At 49.1% G+C, this 21825-nt stretch overlaps 1 protein-coding gene across 1 annotated transcript in view; it reads right to left on the bottom strand.

Moving 5' to 3' along the window:
• Positions 1-21825, bottom strand: part of IPO5 (importin 5) — a 278851-nt gene that overhangs the window by 142849 nt on the left and 114177 nt on the right. Inside the window, exons 11-14 of the mRNA XM_029604478.1 lie at positions 21466-21590; positions 21292-21381; positions 21035-21208; positions 8725-8943 (exon numbers count right to left, since the gene is read on the bottom strand). Of these exons, the coding sequence (XP_029460338.1) occupies positions 8725-8943; positions 21035-21208; positions 21292-21381; positions 21466-21590 (608 nt within the window). The remainder of the gene's footprint in view (positions 1-8724; positions 8944-21034; positions 21209-21291; positions 21382-21465; positions 21591-21825) is intronic.

Raw genomic sequence — 21825 nt, 5'->3', positions numbered from 1 at the left:
ATTATTGGTTTTTTTTTTTTGTTTTTTTTTTTAAATCTAAGCATACCACCGGGAGGGGGTAAGCTCGACCATGGCACAGCCGTCCCCGAGTCCCACCTCGGGAGCCTCCCATTCCCGCAGGTGCAACAACTTGTTCGTGGGATGAAAGGGGAAGGTGCTTGCCGGATCCCTGATTCCCGCCAGGACTGGGTCCATATCCTTGGGCAAAGAGGCCGTAAGGGTGTCCGTAAGACCCTGGAGTCGTCCCCCTCCAGGGGTGGAAGGGAATCCTCCGCAACTGGATTGGCGGCAGGATCCGGGGATACCGGATCCGCCGGGAGGTCAGGTGGGGGGGGCACCCCCGGGACCACCCGCACCCCAAGGGACCCCGGGGGCTCCGCAGCCGGTCTAACAGTCAACGGCGCTGAGTGGTGAATTTGCGCCGGGGGGGGGGGGGGGGTGTCAAGGGGGACCTTCCTCCTCCTCCTGCAGGCTAGCTAAATAAGGATCATGCAGGAGGGCAAATTCTGTGAAAAAATGAGCCCTAAATGTCCTGGGTGGGGGAGGGGGGAGGCAAGGGGGTGTCAAAGAACCCATCCTGGGGGTGTCACGGGGCTCAAATCGGAGGGTGGCTGTTAAAAAATTGGCCCCCACATCCCCAGGGAGCTCCGAAAACGGAGCAGATGAAAAATTCAAAATGACCGAAAACACTCTAAAACTCACTACTCTAACTCCAATGAACAATCAGCACAGACTGTAGGCCTTGCACCTCCACCATCTGCTGGAGACAGAGAAATACTGCTGGACTGTAAGTGGCACCATTCTATATAAGGCGGAGTTTTGTTTTGAAAACTTCTGTCTCCATCTGCTAGAGGGGGGGCAAAACCCAGGAGTCTGGACTAATCAGGGTAATTACAGGGAAACCCCCTTTGAAACTTGCCTCCAGGGTGTTCCACTCAAGGTCAATTAACTCGAATTGGATCCAGGAGGGGAAGGAAACAGGATGCTTTGCATAAAGTGACCAATATGGGATGTTTCTTTTGTAAGTCCGTAGCATCACCCCCATTAATACAGAGGGTGAGAACGAACAGACTCAGCAACACATCTTTGTGAAAAAAAAAACGGAGTAGAGTCAGATGTAGCTCCAAATCAGGTGGAATTTCTCCCTTTTCTAGAGGTGAGAAAAACAACTCCCCATTGGAATCATCAGATGTATCATGATCCACATCCCCTTGAACATCTTTAGGGATAGTCTCCCTGTGCGTCTGCCTGCAGTGGATGACAGGTGGGAGACCTGAGCACACGATCCCTTCTTAGGTTGCTTTGCCTTCGGCTGGGCGTTCCTGCAGAAAGGCCTGCTGGCCCTGGAAAAATGCCACCCAGAAGAGGTAGGATGCATCCATTCCGGGCTCATAGGCCCAAACCTAGCACTCTTCGATCCCTCTCTCGGGGATGCCTCTGCCAACAGGAACATGGGGGGGGGGGGAGGGAACTGTCCACTGTGTCGCCTCCCACCCCACTCGCCCCCCTGGAGTCAGTACAAGTACCCGTGCATGCCCATATTAGGGCACTGCCGTGCAGCAACAATTTGCACACATGCTTAAATGCAGGGGGAAAACACCACCACGGCCTACCATGCGGCTGGGCTGATTAGAGCCTGAGAAGCAGGGCCTAGTCAAAAGCTGTTCACCCTGCGGAGCCCAAGCTGCCTCTACTGTTCACTAACCCCCCCAGTGAAGTGAGAGGAAAAAGGGGGTAAGACGCAGAAGAAAATAGAGGGGAGAACCTGGTAAGGAAAAAAAAAAAAGGTCTAAAACTTTTTTTTTTTTTTTTTTTTTTTTAACCTGAGTTCAGACCTTCCTGGCTGAGAGCAGGACTGGGTCACCAGCTATGGGGAAGAGGGCACAAGCCTTAAGCCTTCACTACTGAGCACTCCCTCATCCTCTTTTCAGGTTTGTTTTTTTGTTTGTTTTTTTTAAGTCTATGCCTGGTCAGACTTGCAGCCAAAACGCTCAACTGAGGGAGGGACCAAAAAGGTGTCATCTCAGGAGCTCAAGCAATACATCTGAATCTTCTACTAGTCTATCTTAAGTTTTTTGTTTTTTTTAACACCACAAGGGAGAGGCATGTTCACTACCTGCTGGAGATGGAGAATACTGTCGGGTTAATGTCTGGGGGTAGGACTGTGTCAGTGATGTCAGTGAGTCAGCTTTACTCTGTCTCCATCTACTGGTGAGTGCATAACCCACGGGTGTGGATTGGCCTGCCTGAATGCAGGGAATATTTCTTTTTCTACCTTTCATATCCATATACCTATCCTGAAAATGTATTTGGCACAAATGAATACATATGATTAAAAAAAAAAAGCATAAATAAATTGTATTTGTTAAATCATATTTTGCATTGGCTGCTAATGGCAGGGAGAGCAAAATTTAAGTTGCTGTCTTTGGTTGTGTATAGCAGAATTGCTTACCTGTAACAGGTGTTCTCCAAGCACAGCAGGATGTTAGTCCTCTCACACGGGTGACATCATCCTATGGACCCGTCACAGGAAACTTTGACAGGCACACTGAGCATGCCCAGGATGCCGCTAAACCACACATCCATGTGGGATCACTTTTCAGTCTTAGGGTTCAAGAAAAATAAAACAGAAAAAATCCAAGTCTGAGGGGGGGAGGGTGGGTTTAATGAGGACTAACATCCTGCTGTCCTTGGAGAAGCAACTCTGTTTTCTCCAAAAGAGAAGCAGGATGGTAGTCCTCACGCATGGGTGAATAAGTAGCTCCAGGCTGCCCCATACATGCATAGCTGGGAACAGGTGCTAACGTGTACAACTAGAGCTGCAACCACCACAGGAGCAGGCCTGCACCCAAGGAGAGGGCCCACGGAGGAAGAGATGGGTTTTTATGACTGGAAGAGATTATGGAGGACAGATTGTCCAAACAGACTGTCCTGCCGGCCATCCTTGTCCAGGCAACAATGTGAGGCGAATGTGTGGCAGGAACTCCAGGTATGCTCTACAAACCTCATGAATGGGAACTGCACGCAAGTGAGCCACCGAGACTGTTATGGCCCATAAGGAGTGAGCTTTGATGTGACTATCAAGCTGCAAGCCCACCTGTGTATAGCAGAAGGTGATACAGTCTGCTAGCCAATTTTTCATTAGGTTTTATATACCATCACTAGGACATGCCATTGTAGCGGTTCACAACATAAAGCAGACCCTATCCCTATTTTATATTGAGACAGCAACCCCTAATCTGTTTATGTTGAAGAAGACAAAAAGCTGAGTGGAGACGCTGTGAGCCTCTGTCCATTCCAAGGTAAAAGGCAAGCGCCCTCTTGCAATCCAGTGTGTGTAGAGCACGCTTATCCTAGTGGGTGTGAGGCCTTGGAAAAAAAGAAGACCACAATAGACTAAGATGGAACTCTGAAACCATCTTGGGAAGGAACTTCAGGTACATACACAGGACCACTTAGTTGTGACAAAACTTTGTATAAGGCGGGTACGACATCAGCACTTGCAGTTCACCGACCCTGCGAGCTGATATAACCGTGACCAAGAAGATAACTTTCCTAGAAAGTTACTTTAAAATTGCAAGAGTGCAATGACTCAAATGGAGATTTAATAAGTTGCAAGAGGACTATGTTGAGATCTCAGGAAAATGCTGGAGGGTGAGTGGGGGGCTTTAGTTATAATAAGCCCCTCATAAATTGTCCCACAAGCGGATAGGAGGAAATCGCGGTACCATCCGTACCCCGATGGTAAGCTCCGATGCCACTGTGAACCCTTATTGAAGTAGTCTGTAGACCAGATTCAGAGACGGACAACAGGTAATCTAAGAGTGCAGGAGGGGAGCAAGTGAAGGGATCCAGACCATGTCCCTCGCACCAAGAAGAGAACCTTCTCCATTTTATATTATAGGATTTTCTAGAGGAAGGTTTCCTAGATTCCAGAACACGTGACACTCACTGTCACCCGTCAATATCCAAGCCATGAGGGCCAGGGCTTGTAGGTTGGGGTGGCGGAGCCTGCCCTGATCCTGGGTGATCAGGTCCAGAGCCCGTCCCCAATCGGATTGGGGGGGGGGGGGGAGGGGGGTTTGTCGCAAAGCCAGGTCCCAAAGGGTCTGAAACCAGAAGGGGTCGATCTGATCCTTCTGCAGCTTCTGGAGAGTTTTCGATATGAGAGGAAGGGGAGGGTAAGCGTACAGCAACCCAGTGCGCCTCACTGAATGGAGAATGTATCTGCCATTGATCCATCGCTCCTCCGGCCGAGGGAGCAAAAGCGGCACACTTTCCTGTTTTCAGAAGCAGCGAAGAAGTCCCCCAGGAGTGAAAGATCCGTTTGCTGCCTCTTGACTAAGGGACCACTCATGAGGTAGGAATGTCCGGCTCAAGGCGGCCACCAGGATTGTTGTCCACCCCGGAAGGTACACTGCCCGGAGGGTGAGGCCATGTTTGATGGCCCACGACCAAATGCAAACCGCCTCCTGACAGAGGGGGCAAGGACCCCGTCCTCCCTGCTTGTTCAGATACCACATGGCCACCTGATTGTCGGTCTGAACAAGAACTACCTGGAACACCTGAAAGGCATACCAAATTGCCTGCAACTCCAAAAAGTTGATCTGGAGCTGCAATTCCTGGGCAGACCAAAACCCCTGGGTGGAAGCCTGAAACATGAACTCCCCAGCCCATCCGAGATGAGTATGTGGAGAGTGTGGCCTGGGGCTGAAGGCTCCAAAAGGGGCATCCCAGCTCCAGATTTGAGGGGTTTACCCACTACTGGAGAGACTGTTGTGATAAGAACACGAGCACGTAGGTCCTGAGTGGCCCGACACCACTGAAAGCACAGCCTCCACTGTGCTCTGCGCATGTGCAGCTGAGCAAACGGGGTGACACTGTCATCACCATGTGGCCCAGCAAGTGAAGGAATTGATGTGACAAGACATGAGGGCAACTGGAGACCTCTTGAGAAAGAGCCGCAAAGGTTTCCGCCCTCTCCAGAGGTAGTAAAGCCTTCGCCTGGATCATGTCAGACGAGCCCCAATGAAATCCAGATGCAATGACGGTTGGAGGTGGGATTTGGGATAGTTGATCAGAAATCCCAGGGTCTCCAAAGTTTTGATTGTGAGGCTCAAGGTATACTGAGCCCCTTGTCAGGAGGTGCCCTTGATAAGCCAATCGTCGAGGTACAGGAAAACATAAATCCCCCGCCAACGAAGATGGGCTCAGACAACCACCAGTCATTTTGTGAAGACATGGGGCACAGATGCCAGGTGAAAAGGCAGAACGCAGTACCGATAGTGATTCCCATCGACCAGGAAATCGCAGGTACTGCTGATCCGTCTGATAGGGATATGGGCGTACTCTTCTTTTAGGTCGAGGGAGCACAGCCAATCTCCCACGTTGAGAAGGGGAATCAGGGTGCCTAGTGAGACCATTTTGAACTTTTCCTTTACCAAGAAATGGTTTAAAGCTCAGGTCCAGAACGGGGTGAAGACCACCTGTTTTCTTGGGGATCAGAAGATACGTGGAGTAAAACCCCTCGCCCTGTTGGCGGGACGGGCTCAACCACTTAAGCCAGAACGAGGGTGGAAAGCTCTACCCAAAGTATATAAATCCCCTGTCGCTCTCCACTGGAGACACGGAGATGAGTGGAGTGGACAACAATGGAAATGTAACTGGTAACCCTGATGCATGGACAGGACCCATAGGTCCGACGAAAGAGGTCCACCGATCTGTGAACAGCTGGAGTCAATGCCCAAACTAGGGGATATCTTGCCGACAAAGCTAGTTCATGCTCCCTGGCCGCCAGTCAAAACCCTATGGCGGGGTTCTCCAGCATAACTGTGGTTGCCCAGGGTGGCCAAAGTTGTCTTAAGTCACGCCCTGGGAGTAGGCCACTGAGCACTGGACCTAATGCTGGCGAGCAGTATTGGAGGCCTGTAAAAGGGCCTCTTAGGGTATTGCTGTGGGTTTTTTTTGGGTGGCTGGGTGTCAGAGGTACTGGCTGACAACTGAAGTGTCTCTTGATAGGCGGTGGCACAACTGAAGGACTAATTCTGTCTCCGAACAGATTTTCCCCCATACACAGTAAGTCTACCAGACTGTCTTGGACCTCAGGGCGCAAATCTGAGGCTTGAAGCCACGCCGTTCGCTGGGCTCCAATGCCCACTGTAGCAGTCCTCATGGCCGTGTCAAAGACGTCATAAGCAGAGCAAACCTCGTACTTATTCTCTAGGCCCTGTTGGACGACTGCCTGAAAATCATCCTGGAATTGCTGTGGTAGGCATTCACTAAATTCTAGGGTCTGCTTCCATAGGTTCCTGGAGTATCGCCCCATGTATAATTGATAACAAGTGATCCGGGCAGACAACATAGTACCCTGAAAAATCCGGTGTCCAAGCGCATAGAGGGTAATATGCTCTCACCCTGGGGGAGCCGAGGCAAGGGTGTGGATCTTTTTTGCCTTCTTCGGGACTGACTACCAGCACCCTTTGGTGGGGGAGCTGATGGTGCTCGAACAAGATGGACAGCTGGACCAAGTACATTGCATCAGTCTTCCGGTTAACCGGTGGCACCGAGATGGGGTATTCCCAAAGGCGGGTTATCAGCTCCTTAAAGATGTCATGGTCTGCACCGTCACCACCTCTTTCAGGGCATCCATGAATTGCAGAAACTCAAGCATGTTGTGCCTAGTGTCCTGTTCCGTTAAAAGTTGGAAAAGCACCAATTCTGCCATGGCCTTTATGAAACCCGCGAAGGAAAGATCCTCCGGGGGAGATTTTAGTCTCTCCTCCAGTGAAGAGGGATCAGAAGGCAGATCCTCAGAGGATATGGATGCCTCCCCTTCACTGCAATGCTCTGGGGACGCGGGGGGCCAAGACTCAATGGTGGGCGAGATGTGGGTCTCAAGGGCCGGAGGCTTTGATGGGCCTCGTGGTTGTAGGGGTACCGATGGATCTGTGGGCTCAGCTGCACCAAAGGCACTGGTGGAATCTATTCAGAGGGCCCTGGTGGAGCTAGGAGATGACGTAGTACCATGTGTCCCTGGCCTGTCATCGAACCAGATGGCCCTTCCTCCTTGGAGGAGTCGCTCACCAGTATGGAGGCCAGTGACAGTGGCAACGGTCCTCCCTTTGGCCACGAAGGGGAATGGGGTCCCAGAGCCGGCTGCGTCAGGAGGACACCGAGCAGCATATCGAGCCGTTGGCAGTAATGGCACAAGCACCGGTGGCGGTCCCTGTGGAACTGGAGGCTCTAAGCTCTGAAGGGCCTGGCTGACCGCCAACCGCACGCACCTCTCTAACCCCTCCTCAAAGGCAGCTGAGGACAAAATGGCTTGAGAAGGAGCAGGCGGAATAGTGACATCCCCAGAGCACCAAGGGGCATCGAGCCCTCCACCGGGCTGCCCACGGTCTGGCTTAGACGATAAAAATGATCGATGATGGTGTTTCTTCGACCTCTCTCGATGGTCCCCGCCCGGAACAGATTATGACTGTGAAAAACCTAACCGAGAATGGGATGACAAAGACCGCAGTTGGTCCCCTGCTAAACATTGGGGCCAGGGAATGGAGGAAGGGTCTGATTCAAGACCGGGATCTCTTTGCTGAGCAGGGTGGAGGTCCCAAAGACTGAGGATGGATCTGACCGCTCGGACCCAAATAATTTTTCCATTTTATCAAGACGGGCCTGACGACCCTTGAGGTCATCTGGGCACAAAGATCACAATCGCGGACATCGTGGGATGACCCCAGGAAAAGGACACAGACCTCATCCAGAGGCACTGGGGGTACCGGCAAAAACTGGTCGATGCCATGGAAAAAGATACGTGGCGCACTGTCAATGGTCGGCAGGTACCGGGGAAGGAAGCAATCAGCAATCGACTGTGAAAACACGAAGTACTTAGCAGATCGCTGAAAAAAGGGACTTGGAGAAGGAGCGAGGGACCCTACGCAATGCATAGAGAGAAAACACTTCAAAAAGCAAAAAGTGCTCAAAAGAAGCACGAGCTCCACTACTGCAAGGCAACAGCTTCACAGAAAAGAAGAGACTGAAGAGGGACCCCACGTGGACATGTGGTTAGCGGCATGATGGCATGCTCAGTGTGCCTGTCAAAGTTTCTAGAAACTTTGACAAGATTTCTGTGCCGGGCACCATCGGATGTCGTCATCCATGTGTGAGGACTACCATCCCTGCTTGTCCTTGGAGGAAAGAAACAATGGGCCATAATAGCTTTTTGATAAGATTGAATGCTATAATCTTGGTCATCACAGGGTTGTGAGTTAACAGCCAAAAAAATAAAATTTTGGCTGCAGCAATATGCTAAACCTACAGCATCTAATGTAATCTACTTTGATTTATATTCCACCTTTCAGGCACTTCAAACAGTCCTTTCCAATTGCATCACCACAGCATTGAAATCAGCTTCCAATAATGAGTTGAGCTAAATTATCAAAAATCGAAAGCAGGTAAAAGCTTATTTCTTAGAATGATGTGATTTAAGACATTCTGACATAGCAATGTGCAGATAGAAGTTAGTTAAAACAATAAGTTATTTATGAGGAGTGAGAGAATAATTGTGAAATCATCTATGGGGGGTTGTGAAGAGACAGTGATGGTAGCAATATTTTGTTTTTATTGTGTTTTTAAAATTGAATGTAAAAGTGTACCTTGCTTCTATAGTTTTTAATCGATTATGTGGTATATACATTTTATCAATAAAGTACAATGTGTGCTGACCTTATCCTTCCCGACAGCAAGGCCAATCAGGCTGATGCATTCGATGGTCTTCCCTCTCAGGAGCCGCAGCTCCTTCTGTACTGCATTCTCCACAATGTGCTTCAGAGATGGCATGAAGAGATCATAGTAAGGGACAAACTTTTCCTCAGCTGTATCCGCAACAGAGGCAATTGAAGTTACAACTTGTTCCAAAACCAGTTTTGTGCCTTTCTGTATCAGCTATTGGGATTTAAAAAAAAGAAACAAAAAAACAAACAAACACAAAAACTAGTATGGACCCAAAGGAAACAAAAAACAAAACAAAACACTTATTCACTATGAGGTCAATTTTCAAAGGATTAAAAGCACCTAAACTGGCCCCCTTTGAAAATGTACTGAGCTTGAGCACCTAAATTTAGGTGTGACTGGGGTGGCCCAGAATGGGGAAAGAAAGTCAAGAATCATCATCAGAGCAACAGAGAACACCAAGCTGGGAGGAGATAAGACTTTATCCTTCTCCTGGCTTGGTTTGTGGGGCAGAGTGCATCTGGTGGGAGGAGAGAGTTGGGAGAAAGAATAGTGGAAATGGAGTAGTCGGCCACGCCACTCTACTTGTACGTTCATCCAAGATGAAATGGGGGATGCCGGGGAGAAGAGGGACTGTCCACTCAAATTTTAAATGCTGCAGGAGGTTTTCAGTCCGCTAGTTTAACTGTGAAGTGAAGTGGAAGGAAGGAAGGAAGGAAGGGCATCATGGCACATAGAGAGTAGAAGATAGGTTGAGATTAGATGCCCATTTTTAGCCAAACCTGAGCTACTTAAATCTAGGTGGCTGAATTTTGGTCACCTAGTTTTAGAAAATTCAGTAAAAAAAACAAAACAAAAACAAAAAAAAACTAAGCTAAATTCAATTGAAAATTCACATAAATCTAAGGTGTCAAAATTTGGATACCTTGAATAGGTGTTCAGCCTTGGTTGGTCTGTATACATGCTACAACAAAACTGCCACCAAAACGTTTGTGGCCGATGAATAAAATTTGACAGCAGCATTGCTCTAAGAGTTCTGGATAATTTATTCTCAATATCATTCAGCTCCTGTTTACTAGAGAAGTTTAAGGGGACTGTTAGTAATGAATAATTGATAGCCAGGGAGAAGTCAAACTCTGGGAATGAAAGATTCTTTCATTTATCAATCACATAGGAAAATTAGGTTCTTACCTGATAATTTTCGTTCCTGTAGTACCAAGGATCAGTCCAGACTGCTGGGTTATGCCTCCCCTCCAGCAGATGGAGTCAGAGAGAAAACTGAAAGCACCCCCTAGATATACTGGTGTGCCACCTGCCATCCTTCAGTATACTTGATATCAAAGCAGAAGAAATGGATCATCCTTCCGCCAATAATAGCCAAAAATTAACTATGGCCACTGGCTAGATCAAGTAGTAAAACTCTGCAAAAGTAAGCATTAACATCGCTCAAACACTACTGAGCCAACCAAGCAAACAAAGCCAAAAGGCAACGAAATGAATAATCACTTACCGTATCAAGTTATCGATACCTGAAAGAGTGGAAAAGATACTGTTACGAGCGGACTCTCCTGAAGCACCATTACTGGGCGGGCGTCTGGACTGATCCTTGGTACTACAGGAACGAAAATTATCAGGTAAGAACTTAATTTTCCTTTCCCTGTACGTACCAGGATCAGTCCAGACTGCTGGGATGTACCCGAGCTGACTTAAATGGGGTGGGACCCCGAGAGTCCCGCTCGAAGTACGCTGCTTCCAAAGGAAGTAGGTGACGGCCCTCGAACATCAACCCGATAATGTCGAGCGAAAGTATGCAACGACTTCCAAGTGGCTCGAAACCAGGTGACTTTCTGCCCACGAAGTCGCTTGAGAACGGAGAGAATGGGCCTTGAGCCCCTCAGGAACAGCCTTACTGCCACCAATGTACGTGGCAGCGATCGAGCCCTTCAACCAACGGGCAATAGTTACTTTGGACGCCTGAAGCCCCTTCCTGGGGCCATGCCACAAGACAAACAGATGATCAGACCGTCGAAAATCATTGGTAACTTCTAAATATCGCATGAGCACTCGACGAACATCCAAACGTCTCAAATCTGACCCTTGAGAAGACTGTAGTTCTGTCGCCGAGAAGGAAGGCAATTCCACCGTCTGATTTACATGAAAGGCCGATACCACCTTAGGTAAGAAAGAAGGTCCCGTACGCAACGACACACCTGAGTCCAAAATACGCAAGAACGGTTCTCTACATGAAAGAGCTTGCAACAGAGACCCTACGAGCGGATGCGATCGCCACGAGAAACACCGTCTTGAGAGTTAAATCCTTTAAGGAGGCCCGCCTGAGAGGCTCAAAGGGGGCCGCATTGAGGCCTTTGAGAACCAAGTTCAAATTCCAAGACGGGCAAGGAGGCCACAAGTTTCGAACACCACGTAAAAAGCGTGCTACGTCTGGGTGACAGGCGAGAGAGGACCCTTCAACCTTTCCTCTCAAACACCCCAGAGCTGCTACCTGAACCCTCAGAGAACTGTAAGCCAAACCCTTCTTCAAGCCGTCCTGCAAAAACGTAAGGATTTGAGCTACAGAAGCCCGGCAAGGCGCAATCTTCGAGACACCGCACCAGGAGTCAAACACCTTCCACACTCTAGCATAAGTAAGCGTAGTAGAGGGCCTCCGTGCCCGAAGCAGTGTGGAAATGACAGGCTCAGAATAACCCTTTTTCCTTAATTGTCTCCTTTCATAAGCCAAGCCGCCAGACAAAAGCGATCCGCCAGATCTAAAAATACCGGCCCTTGCCGAAGGAGGTTCGGAAGATGACTGAGACGTAAAGGCCCGTCCGTCGCAAGATGAACCAGATCCGCGAACCATGGTCTTCTTGGCCACTCCGGGGCCACTAAAATCACCCGACCACAATGCGATTCTATGCGTCTTAACACCTTGCCGATCAGAGGCCATGGAGGAAATACATAGAGGAGGACGTGACGAGGCCATGGAAGCACGAATGCATCCACTCCTTCCAACCCGTGCTCTCGCCTTCGGCTGAAGAAACGCGCCGCCTTTGCATTGTGCCGAGTCGCCATCAGGTCTAGGTACGGAATCCCCCATCGTAGGGTGATGAGACTCATTGCCTCGGCCGAGAGCTCCCGCTCTCCGGGGTCCAAGTGTTGTCGACTGAGATAATCCGCCTGAACGTTGTCTACGCCTGCAATATGGGTGGCCGCGATGCGGGACAGATAACGCTCCGCCCAGGTCATCAACAACGCTGCTTCAGTCGCCACCGGTCGACTTCTTGTACCGCCCTGGCGATTTATATATGCTACCGTGGTTGCGTTGTCCGAGAGGACTCGAACCGCCCGACCGCGTACCAGGGGCAGAAGGTGGCGCAAGGCTAGACGTACTGCTCTGGTCTCCAGACGGTTGATGGACCAAGAGGCCTGGCGAGGGGACCACGTTCCCTGTACCGCTCTTGATTGACAGACCGCTCCCCAGCCCGTTAGACTGGCATCCGTCGTCACTACCACCCACTGAGGAGGATCGAGATCTACCCCCTGCAAGAGGTGGTCCGGGATCAACCACCAAGCTAGACTGGACCGAGCCAGTTCCATCAGCGGCAACTGGGCACCGTAATCCCCGGTTTTCTGGTCCCAGCGAGAAAGAAGAGCGGTTTGCAAAGGACGCATATGCGCAAATTCGGAGCCACTATGAGGACTCAAAGCCGGCGGTGAAAGCGGAGGAAAATCCTCCTCCTCAGAGGCAGAATCAACATGCTGCCTCGTGGACAAGATGGCCACCGGCTCCCCCTCACTGGGAGACGGGGCCGACGATTGCGGCGCCGACAGCCTCCTCAGCCGCGCCGAGGAGGACGGATCCGCGCCACAGCGGGCTGCGCTCGGCCCCCTCGCCCCCGGGAATGCAGCGGGAGCAGAGACCCTCCCGGGAGAGTCGCGCCCCTGCCCTACCGCAGGCCGAAGAATGCGGCATTGAGGAGGCAGAAGAAAAGCGCGCCAAAAATAGGAGCCCTGTGCAAGCGCCTCTAACGCCGGGTGAAAACCTCCACCCCCTCCGGAGTCCCTGGTCAGGCTAATTACCACCGCGGCAGGCTAGGGCTGGAAATGGATCACTGCCTGCTACCAACAGGGCTTATGTGTCCTGCATCCACTTTTTATTCACTCACTCTCTTTTTTTTTTTTTTTTCTTCTTCAAGTAAAGCCCTCTTCAGATCAAAGTCTGGAATCACTGTACTTCTGGGGGGGGGGGGGGGGGGGAGGAGGGGGGAGGGTGACCGGCCCACCGGTAAACTTTCCCCCAAGACCAAAAGGGACACGAATCCGGGTAAAACAATGAGAGCCAAGCTCTCAGTGCCTGCCTGTACGCTGCGCTAGCAAAACCAACAAACAACTGCTACAAAAATATCAACTTTTTTTTTTTTGTTTACACTAAGCAAGGAAGAGAATAAAACCAGTTGATCTAGCCAGCACAGTTATAAAAATCATAAAGAACACCTGAAAGATTGTTTTAGTCAGAACAGACAGGACCGCAGGTTATGCCTCTCAATCTGCTGGATTCAGAGGAAATACTGAAGGATGGCAGGTGGCACACCAGGATATATCTAGGGGGTGCTTTCAGTTTTCTCTCCGACTCCATCTGCTGGAGGAGAGGCATAACCCAGCAGTCTGGACTGATCCTGGTACGTACAGGGAATTGAGGTTATATATACACAACTGGAAGACTGACTTGCTTGCTCATTTCAGTGAAATCATTAGCAACAGCCCCTTTTCCCAAAAAATGAATGCACTCATTGCAAGGCATGTCATTTTTTCTAACAACTCCAAAGTGTCAGGACCACTAGGTACATTCTTGAGAAGTATAATGCTGCAGGGTCAGACCTAACCATCTTCTCTCAGTGACCAGTAACAGCACAGCTCCATCTCATGAGTGAGTACTTCCCCAGTTTAGCACGCAAAATGGAGAGAGGAAATAGGTATAAGACACTTGCAAGTACCAATCTAGATAGCCAAGAATGGAAAAAAATAAGTTATGACATTAAATCAAAGAAAAAGTGACTCCAATTAATGAATTATTAAAATTGTGTAGGTAGGATACAGAACCCCAATTATAACATCTATAAAATTGGTTTTTTAAATAGAAAATTCATTTTGACATGTTACCTAAAGGGTCTGAAGTCTGCAAATAAGGCTATTAAAGTGAAAGATCATCAAATTTAGGTACATATGATAAATATATGAATTATTTAAAGCAGTTCTCAATCCAGTCCTCCTGACACACCCAGTCACAGTCTGGTTTTCACAATGAACATGCATGAGAGATTTGCATAATTTGCTCAATTAAACTATTTCTGTTTGGAAAGTTAGTTTGCTTTGTTCCTTTGAATTTTGAGACATTTGCTTGCTTGCTTGCAGGCCAGTGCAGAAGCCATGCAGTAGAAAGAGTAAGCTGAATTCCAGGCAATTTTCTAATAATTCCCCATGCAGTAAGGCCACACACACATTTTAACTTTGAGGGCAGGGGAGTGTGATTTGATGGTGGCCTTATAAGCACCTCAGCTGAAGGAGAGTGGATTTGGGCTTGCAAACTTCTAGGAAGAAAGTGGGACCACTGATATATTTGACATCACCTTTTAACCTTATGTCTTCAGGACATTTAGCGCAGTTGCTTACCTGTAACAGGTGTTCTCTTAGGACAGCAGGATGTTGGTCCTCACAGATGGGTGACATCAGTGGAGCCTGGCATGGAAAACTTTTGTCAAAGTTTCTAGATCTTTGACTAGTGCCCAGCATGCCACTATCCACGCTGGGTCCCCTTTCAGTCTCGTAACAGAATTCACAAGCAAAAAAATAACACAAGGAAACGCAGGAGAACCCAACTCCACGGGATGGCGGGAGAGTTTCCTAAGGACTAACATCCTGCTGTCCTAGGAGATCACCTCTTAAAGGTAAGCAACTGTGCTTTCTTCTAGGACAAGCAGGATGGTAGTTCATGGGTGAATACCAAGCTACAGGCTTCTCCCAACAACCATAACCAACAGGCGCTGAACCAGGTGTCAGCGGGTACAATAACAGAGGTGCTGTTGGTTAGATAGGGAGATAACTCTGATCCCAACCAATGGGCCCTTAGGAAGGGAGAGTGAGTTTAAGCCTGGAAGAGATTGCAAAGAATGGGCTGGCCGAAGCTACAGTCTTGCCGACCATTCTTGTCTAAACAGCAGTGGGCCGCGAACATATGGAGAGAATGCCATGTCGCAGCCCTGCAGATTTCGGCGACGGGAACAGCCCATAAGTGGGCCACCAACACCATCATAGCCCTCACAGAATGAGCCTTGACTCGGCCTCCCAGCTGAACACCCGATTGCGCGTAGCAGAAAGAGATAGAGTCTGCTAGCCAATCAGACAGAGTGTTTTCCCCACTGCAACTCCAAGCCTATTCTTATCAAAAGATATGAAGAGCTGAGTCAATTACCTGTGGCCTGCTGTGCGTTCTAAGTAGAAAGCCAGCACCCTCTTGCAATCTTACGTGTGCAGAGCCTGTTCCCCTTGGTGTGAATGGGGTCTCGTAAAAAAGGTGGGCAAAACAATGGGCTGTGATGTGAAAATCAGTCACTACATTAGGCAGGAGATTGGAATGCATACACAGGACCACACGATCATGAAAGAATTTCGTGTAGGGTAGGTACATAACCAAGGCTTGAAGCTCACTAACTCTACAATCCGAAGTGATCGTCACCAGGGACAGGACCTTCCAGGTGAGGAACTTCAGGTCGCAAAGCGCATAGACTCAAAAGGAGGGCATATGAGCCGCACTAAAACAATGTTCAGGTCCCAGGACACAACAGGAGGCCAAGGGGGGGTGGGACCTTCAACTGAACCAGGCCCCACATGAAGAGACTCACTATGGGCTGAACAGAGATGTATGCGCCAGAAAACCCTCAATGGAAAGCACTGACCGCGCTCAGATAGACCCTGACTGAGGTGGTTTTAAGCCCAGCCTCAGAGAGATGCCACAAGTAGTCCAAGAACCTCAAAATGATGCTCATCGAACCAGACGGAAAACCTCCTCCACTTCAATAGGTAAGACTTCCTGGAAGCTACCAACACCTGAGAGACATCAGATAGGTCTAAGGGCTGAAGGACTATGCACGCAACATCCAGGCCATCAGGGCTAATGCCCTGTTTGAATGGCACAGTGCGTCCAGATCCTGCATTATCAGGTCGGGCATAGTCCCCAGACTGATGGGATCTCTGATCAACAGGTCTCAAAGGAGAGGGAACCAGACTTATCTGGGCCAATATGGGGTCATGAGAATCATGGTCCCTTGGTCCTGCCGGAGCTTCAAGAGAGTCCTCATGATTAGTGGAAGAGGTGGATACATATTAGTGGATACCTGTGCCCCAATGAAGGGCAAAGGCATCGGAGGCTGGACGCCCGAATAGGGATCAAAATTTGCTCACCTTGCAATTTGCTCACCCACATGGACAGAGGCTGCCATGTGCTCCAGCAAATTAAGCAGCAGACAAACAGGCACTAAAGGCTGCCAGCAAGGATAGGGCGAGGGCCCCGTCGCAAGGCAAAAATTTGGATCCAGTCTGGCTCCTATGAAGTCCAGATGGGGCCATGGGCAGAGGTAGGATTTTGAGTAGTTTATGACAAACCCCAGAGACTGCAGCATCTGTATGGTCAAGGTCAAAATGTCCAGCGCTCCCTCCTGGGAGGCGTTTTTGACTAACCTGTCATCCAGGTAGGGGAACACATGTACCCCTGACGCACGCTGCCACTGCTTCCAGGCACTTGTTAAAGACTCGATGGGCTGAGGCCAAGCCAAACAGCAGTACCCGGTACTGGTAGTTAGCCTGCCCAACCACAATGCGAAGATACTTCCTATGGTTCAGGAAGATCGCAATGTGGGTGTAGGCATCCTTGAGATCAAGGGAGCAGAGCCAGTCTCCTCTCTTGAGGAGCAGGATCAGAGTGCCCAGAGAGACCATTTTGAACTTTTCCCTGTGATCGAGAATGGGTCTTAGGCCCCCTGTTCTATTTGGTATCAGGAAATACCTTGAATAGAACTCCCGGCCTTCCTGGCATTGGGGAACGGGTTCTCCTGCTCCTGCCGTTAGGACGGAGAGCCCTGTTAAAAGCATTTCCTGCAGAGCAGATGAACCCCACAATGGACATGGAGGAACTTCTCTGAAATTTAGCCGATACCCCTGGCGGATGATAGTGAACAGCCACCGGTCGGATATGATGAGCAGCCAACAGTGGGCGAAGCAAAGGAGTCTGCCCCCTACCGGGGGATTGTGTGCCAGGGGTATGGCATGCTGACTCATGCTCCCTCGCCTCCAGTCAAAATCCCATAGCAGGGGTCTGCTGGGGGTTGTTGCTCGCAAGAGCAACCCTGGAACTAGCACAGGGTGATAATACTTCCCCTGCCGATAAAAGGATTTCCTTGAACTCTGTCAAGAGGAATTCCTGACAGAGGATGGCAGATCGGAAGTGCTAGCTGACGGGTCTCATGGTGATCCTTCAACTGGGCTACTGCATCCCTGACCTTGTTCCAGAGAGATTCTCTCTTGTACAGGGCAGGTCAGCCAGCTTCTCCTGGACCTCTGGTCGAAAGACAGAGGCATGGAGCCAGGCCATCCTACAGGCGCCGCTGCCCATGGCAGCCACTCTGGTCACTCTCTCAAAAACATCATAGGTGGACCTCACCTCCAGACCCTGTTGTATAACCATAGAGAATGCCTCCTGCTGCGGCAGGTTTTCTGCGAGTTCCTGGACCTGTTTTCCACAGGTTCTGGTTGTATTGGGTCATATACAATTGGTAGGCGGTGATACGGGCGATGAGCATAGTGCCCTGAAACACATTCCTAGCGGCATAGGTTGAGGCCCAAAAATGGTCGATGGCCTGCGGACACCGAAAGAGGTGGGAGCGGGAACCCACCGGGGATAGTGAACTTTACTCACCGAGCGATGAAAAACACTATCACGATGGGAGACCCCTATGAGGGAATCTTTTTTTGAAATTAAGTTTATTACGTGAGGAAAATTGTGTGAGAAATTCTCAGAGCTCCTAACCGTGAGGTAAACTGCAGCGCGGAAAAAAAAAAAGAGACTGAAGGGAGACCCCTGTGGCTGTAGGGATCATGGCATGCTGGGCATGCTCAGCGTGCCAGTCAAAAGTTCTAGAAACTTTGACACAAAAGTTTTCCGTCCAGTGACGTCACCCATATGTGAGGACTACCATCCTGCTTGTCCTGGGAGAAAATTATTTTTCACTCAATGCACAATAAAGCTCTGGAATTTGTTGCCAGAGGATGTGGTTAGTGCAGTTAGTGTAGCTGGGTTCAAAAAAGGTTTGGATAAGTTCTTGGAGGACAAGTCCATTAACTGCTATTAATCAAGTTTACTTAGGGAATAGCCACTGCTATTAATTGCATCAGTAGCATGGGATCTCTTTGGTGTTTGGGTAATTGCCAGGTTCTTGTGGCCTGGTTTGGCCTCTGTTGGAGACAGGATGCTGGGCTTGATGGACCCTTGGTATGACCCAGCATGGCAATTTCTTATGTTCCAGCTCGCTGGAGGGGAGCAAGTTTGCTTAGAAGCTTGCTTAGAAATTTATGGTTGTTGCTGTCATCTTGACTTGGGTACAGGTCAATACTGAGAGACTGCAGGTGACAAACTGGGTTATTTACATGTCAGTGAAACTGTCTCCATCTGCTGGTAAGGAGGCAAAACTCAGGGGTCTGGACTGATCTGTGATACTACAGGAATGAAAATCAGCAGGTAAGAACCAAATCTACTAGATAAGGGAGCCCTGACCGACGTGCCGCAAATGCGCAGTAGAGAGCAACTCTACCGCGCATGCGTGGGCAGCACGTCAGCCAGAGCGGAGCGTGCCCGAAAAAAAAATGGCGCCTGCTCCTTAGGAGCAGGAGCGGCGGTGGCAGCAGCGACGAGCAGGAGCAGGAGGAGCAGTAGCCGCGGCGGCGGCGACGACAACAAGCAGGAGTGGGAGGAGCAGCGGTGGCAACGCGCGTGAGGGAGGGAGGAGCAGTAGCGGCGGCGCGCGCGCGAGGGAGGAACACCCCCCCCTGTCTGCCGGGTGTGGATGAGCTGAAAGGGGAGGGGATTGAGAGAGGGGGAGTGAGTGAGGGGAGGAAGGAGCTGAGAGTAGGGAGGAGAGAGTGAGAGGAGGGAGGAGAGAGGGGGGAGGGAGGTAAGAGTGAGGTGGGGGAGAGAGGTGAGTGAGGTGGGGAGAGGGAGGAGAGAGTGAGGGGGTGAGAGTGAGGTGGGGAGAGGAGAGAGTGAGGGGAGGGGGGAGGGAGGAGTGAGGTGGGAGGAGAGAGTGAGAGGGGGGAGGGAGGAGAGAGTGAGGTGGGGGGGTGGGGGGAGGGGGGAGGAGACTAGAGGGGGGAGGAAGTGGGAAGGAAATGGACCGAAAATTTTTTTTTTAATGTAGCCCGTTGTTACGGGCTTAACGGCTAGTTTTCCTATAATCGGTCTAGGAGGATCTGTTGCTGGAGAGTGCTGTAGAGTATCTGGATCCACAGAATTGTGATGAAACTGCCGATTTAATGATCCAAAGACGACAAACCTTTTCCACCCAAAAAAAATCAACAGAACCAGAGGGTCACGATTTGAAGCTCCAGGGAGGAAGATTCAGAACCAATGTCAGGAAATATTTCTTCACGGAGAGGGTGGTGGATGCCTGGAATGCCCTTCCAGAGGAAGTGGTGAAGACCAGAACTGTGAAGGACTTCAAAGGAGCGTGGGATAAACACTGTGGATCCATAAAGTCTACAGGATGTGAATGAAGAGTGGGTGGCTCGCGGGAATGACTGCTACTACCTGGAGATAATACCCTTATTCAATAATCACACACACGGTTAATGCGACAACATTGCTTTAAGCTTCAACGGCAAGAGGAAATGTGGAAAAAAGGATTTGCATTCACAAAAAAGCTTGTTACGGCGGTTACTACCCCAAACCAAATAAGCCCGATTCTCTCTATGCTTCAACGGCAGGGGAGAAAGACCAATACTTCACGCATATCCAGCATAGCTCTCTGCTTCAACGGCAGGGGAGAAAGACTGCTACTTCACGCATATCCAGCATAGCTCTCTGCTTCAATGGCAGCGGAGAAAGACCGATACTTCACGCATATCCAGCATAGCTCTCTGCTTCAAAGGCAGGGGAATGAAGAAAACTGGATCTATATACAGACAACCAACAAGGACTGAATTACATAGTCTGGGTAAACAAGCATGGGTGTAGCTTGCTTATTGCGGCGGTTACTACCCCTGATTAATTAAGCTAGATATTTCACTTAGATGCAGTTCCAACACTGCTCTCTATATTAATGGTGGGGGTGGAAGGGAAATAGAACCAAAAGGTTAATAAGAGCCAAGAGTAACAGATAAGTATGAGAAAAAAAAAAAGTATGAACCTTGCTGGGCAGACTGGATGGGCCGTTTGGTCTTCTTCTGCCGTTATTTCTATGTTTCTATGATTTAGCAGTGAGACAGTGCAGCACTGAGGACCATTACAAGCTTAGGGAACAAAGGGTTGTGGGAGATGGAGGAAGGACAGCTCTGCTGGTTCAGAATAAAGACAGTTAAAGGACTTAACCATGCAGAATGGGTAAAAGGAACATATAGCCATGGATTGTAGTTTACCATAACATTCTGGACAGCACTACCCTCTTTTGGAACTTTGTGGCCTCCCAGAAAGGAAGCTCTTTGAGTAGGGTCTAATCATGGTTTACTGCACTCAGAATATTCAGCTCTTACCTGAGGCATGCACCAACCAATTCATCTAATAAGGCATAATCCATGGCAGTACGTGCTCCCACAGGTGGATGGCCAGAAGGCTCTTACAATTCTAGAACTACTCTAAGAACCTGCAGCCCCCAGGCACCAAGAACTAGCTTCACGTGCCAGTGACAGGACATTTAAAAAAATATATATTTGTTTTTTCTTTTTATAGCAAGATGGCTGCCACTGTTGGGGCACTAGCACTGTCCTCCAATAAGATCAGAACAAAAACCAGTGGGAAGGAACTGCACTGTTGCTGGTCACCGAGTGTTGGAAGATTAAAGAGTTTCACTTTCTAGAGGTAATCCCAACAGTAGTACTATTCAAAGTATGCAATATAAGCAAGCATCAAAATGAATACTGTACTTCATTTTCAAATCAGAAAGGCCTCAATTTATGGAGACAGCATATGATAGCTAGTACCACATGAAGGCAACTGCAACTTTGCCTTACTAAAGAACATCAAATCACATGAATGACACTGTACCTCTTGCAGCTTTACCACCATAATGGAATGGAGATGTTTAACCAAATTATCCAGATATGGAATAAGCAGTGATTTTGGACAGTCTTCAGTAAAATTGATAAGTGCAGCAGCTGCATGAGCTTGTACCCGTGGATTAGCCTGGTCCTCCATGGTCTGTAAAAGTGCTCCAATTACCTGTAGAATAGATGGACAAACAATCAAGCCAAACACCAAAACACAGCGTCTCCCATGCCACTGACAGCTGGTGATCTACTTGCCTTCTCATGGAATTTCTTTTGGAATCCTGGAGCAAAATCAGTAGCCATCTGCCCAATAGCATTGCAGGCTGCATACCTCACTCTTGGATGCTGAAAAAAAAACAGGTTGTGTTTAAAAAGTGTATCAGTTATGAGATATAAATTATTCAAGTGCTTGGAAAACAAAAGACTTACAGGGTCTTGAAGGAAAAGCAGGACAAAGTTCACTATCTCATTTAAAATCCCTTCCATCTGCTGGTGGCAGCCTTCTCCAATAGCAGACAAGGCCATTAGGCCAGCATACCTGTACTTCCACTCAGCTGTAAGGCATAATACAGACAGCGAGTGACTGACAGAAACCAGGTCAGAGAAATGCAAGCAGTCAAAAATAAACTGGGGACGCATACCAACAGCAGGAATACAAGAGATCCCATTGCTCTAACGTATGTAATAGAAGGGGTACAGGTTTTAATAATGGCAAGCTCATGCAGAATATCTAATTTATTACTGAAAAGTAGGAATGGTTCTTTACAGTCCATGCTTACTACATTGTGC

This window comes from Rhinatrema bivittatum, chromosome 5 (assembly GCF_901001135.1).
Source record: "Rhinatrema bivittatum chromosome 5, aRhiBiv1.1, whole genome shotgun sequence".
Taxonomy (NCBI): domain Eukaryota; kingdom Metazoa; phylum Chordata; class Amphibia; order Gymnophiona; family Rhinatrematidae; genus Rhinatrema; species Rhinatrema bivittatum.
Note: the sequence above shows the minus strand (reverse complement) of the source record. Positions and strands in the feature narration are given on the sequence as shown.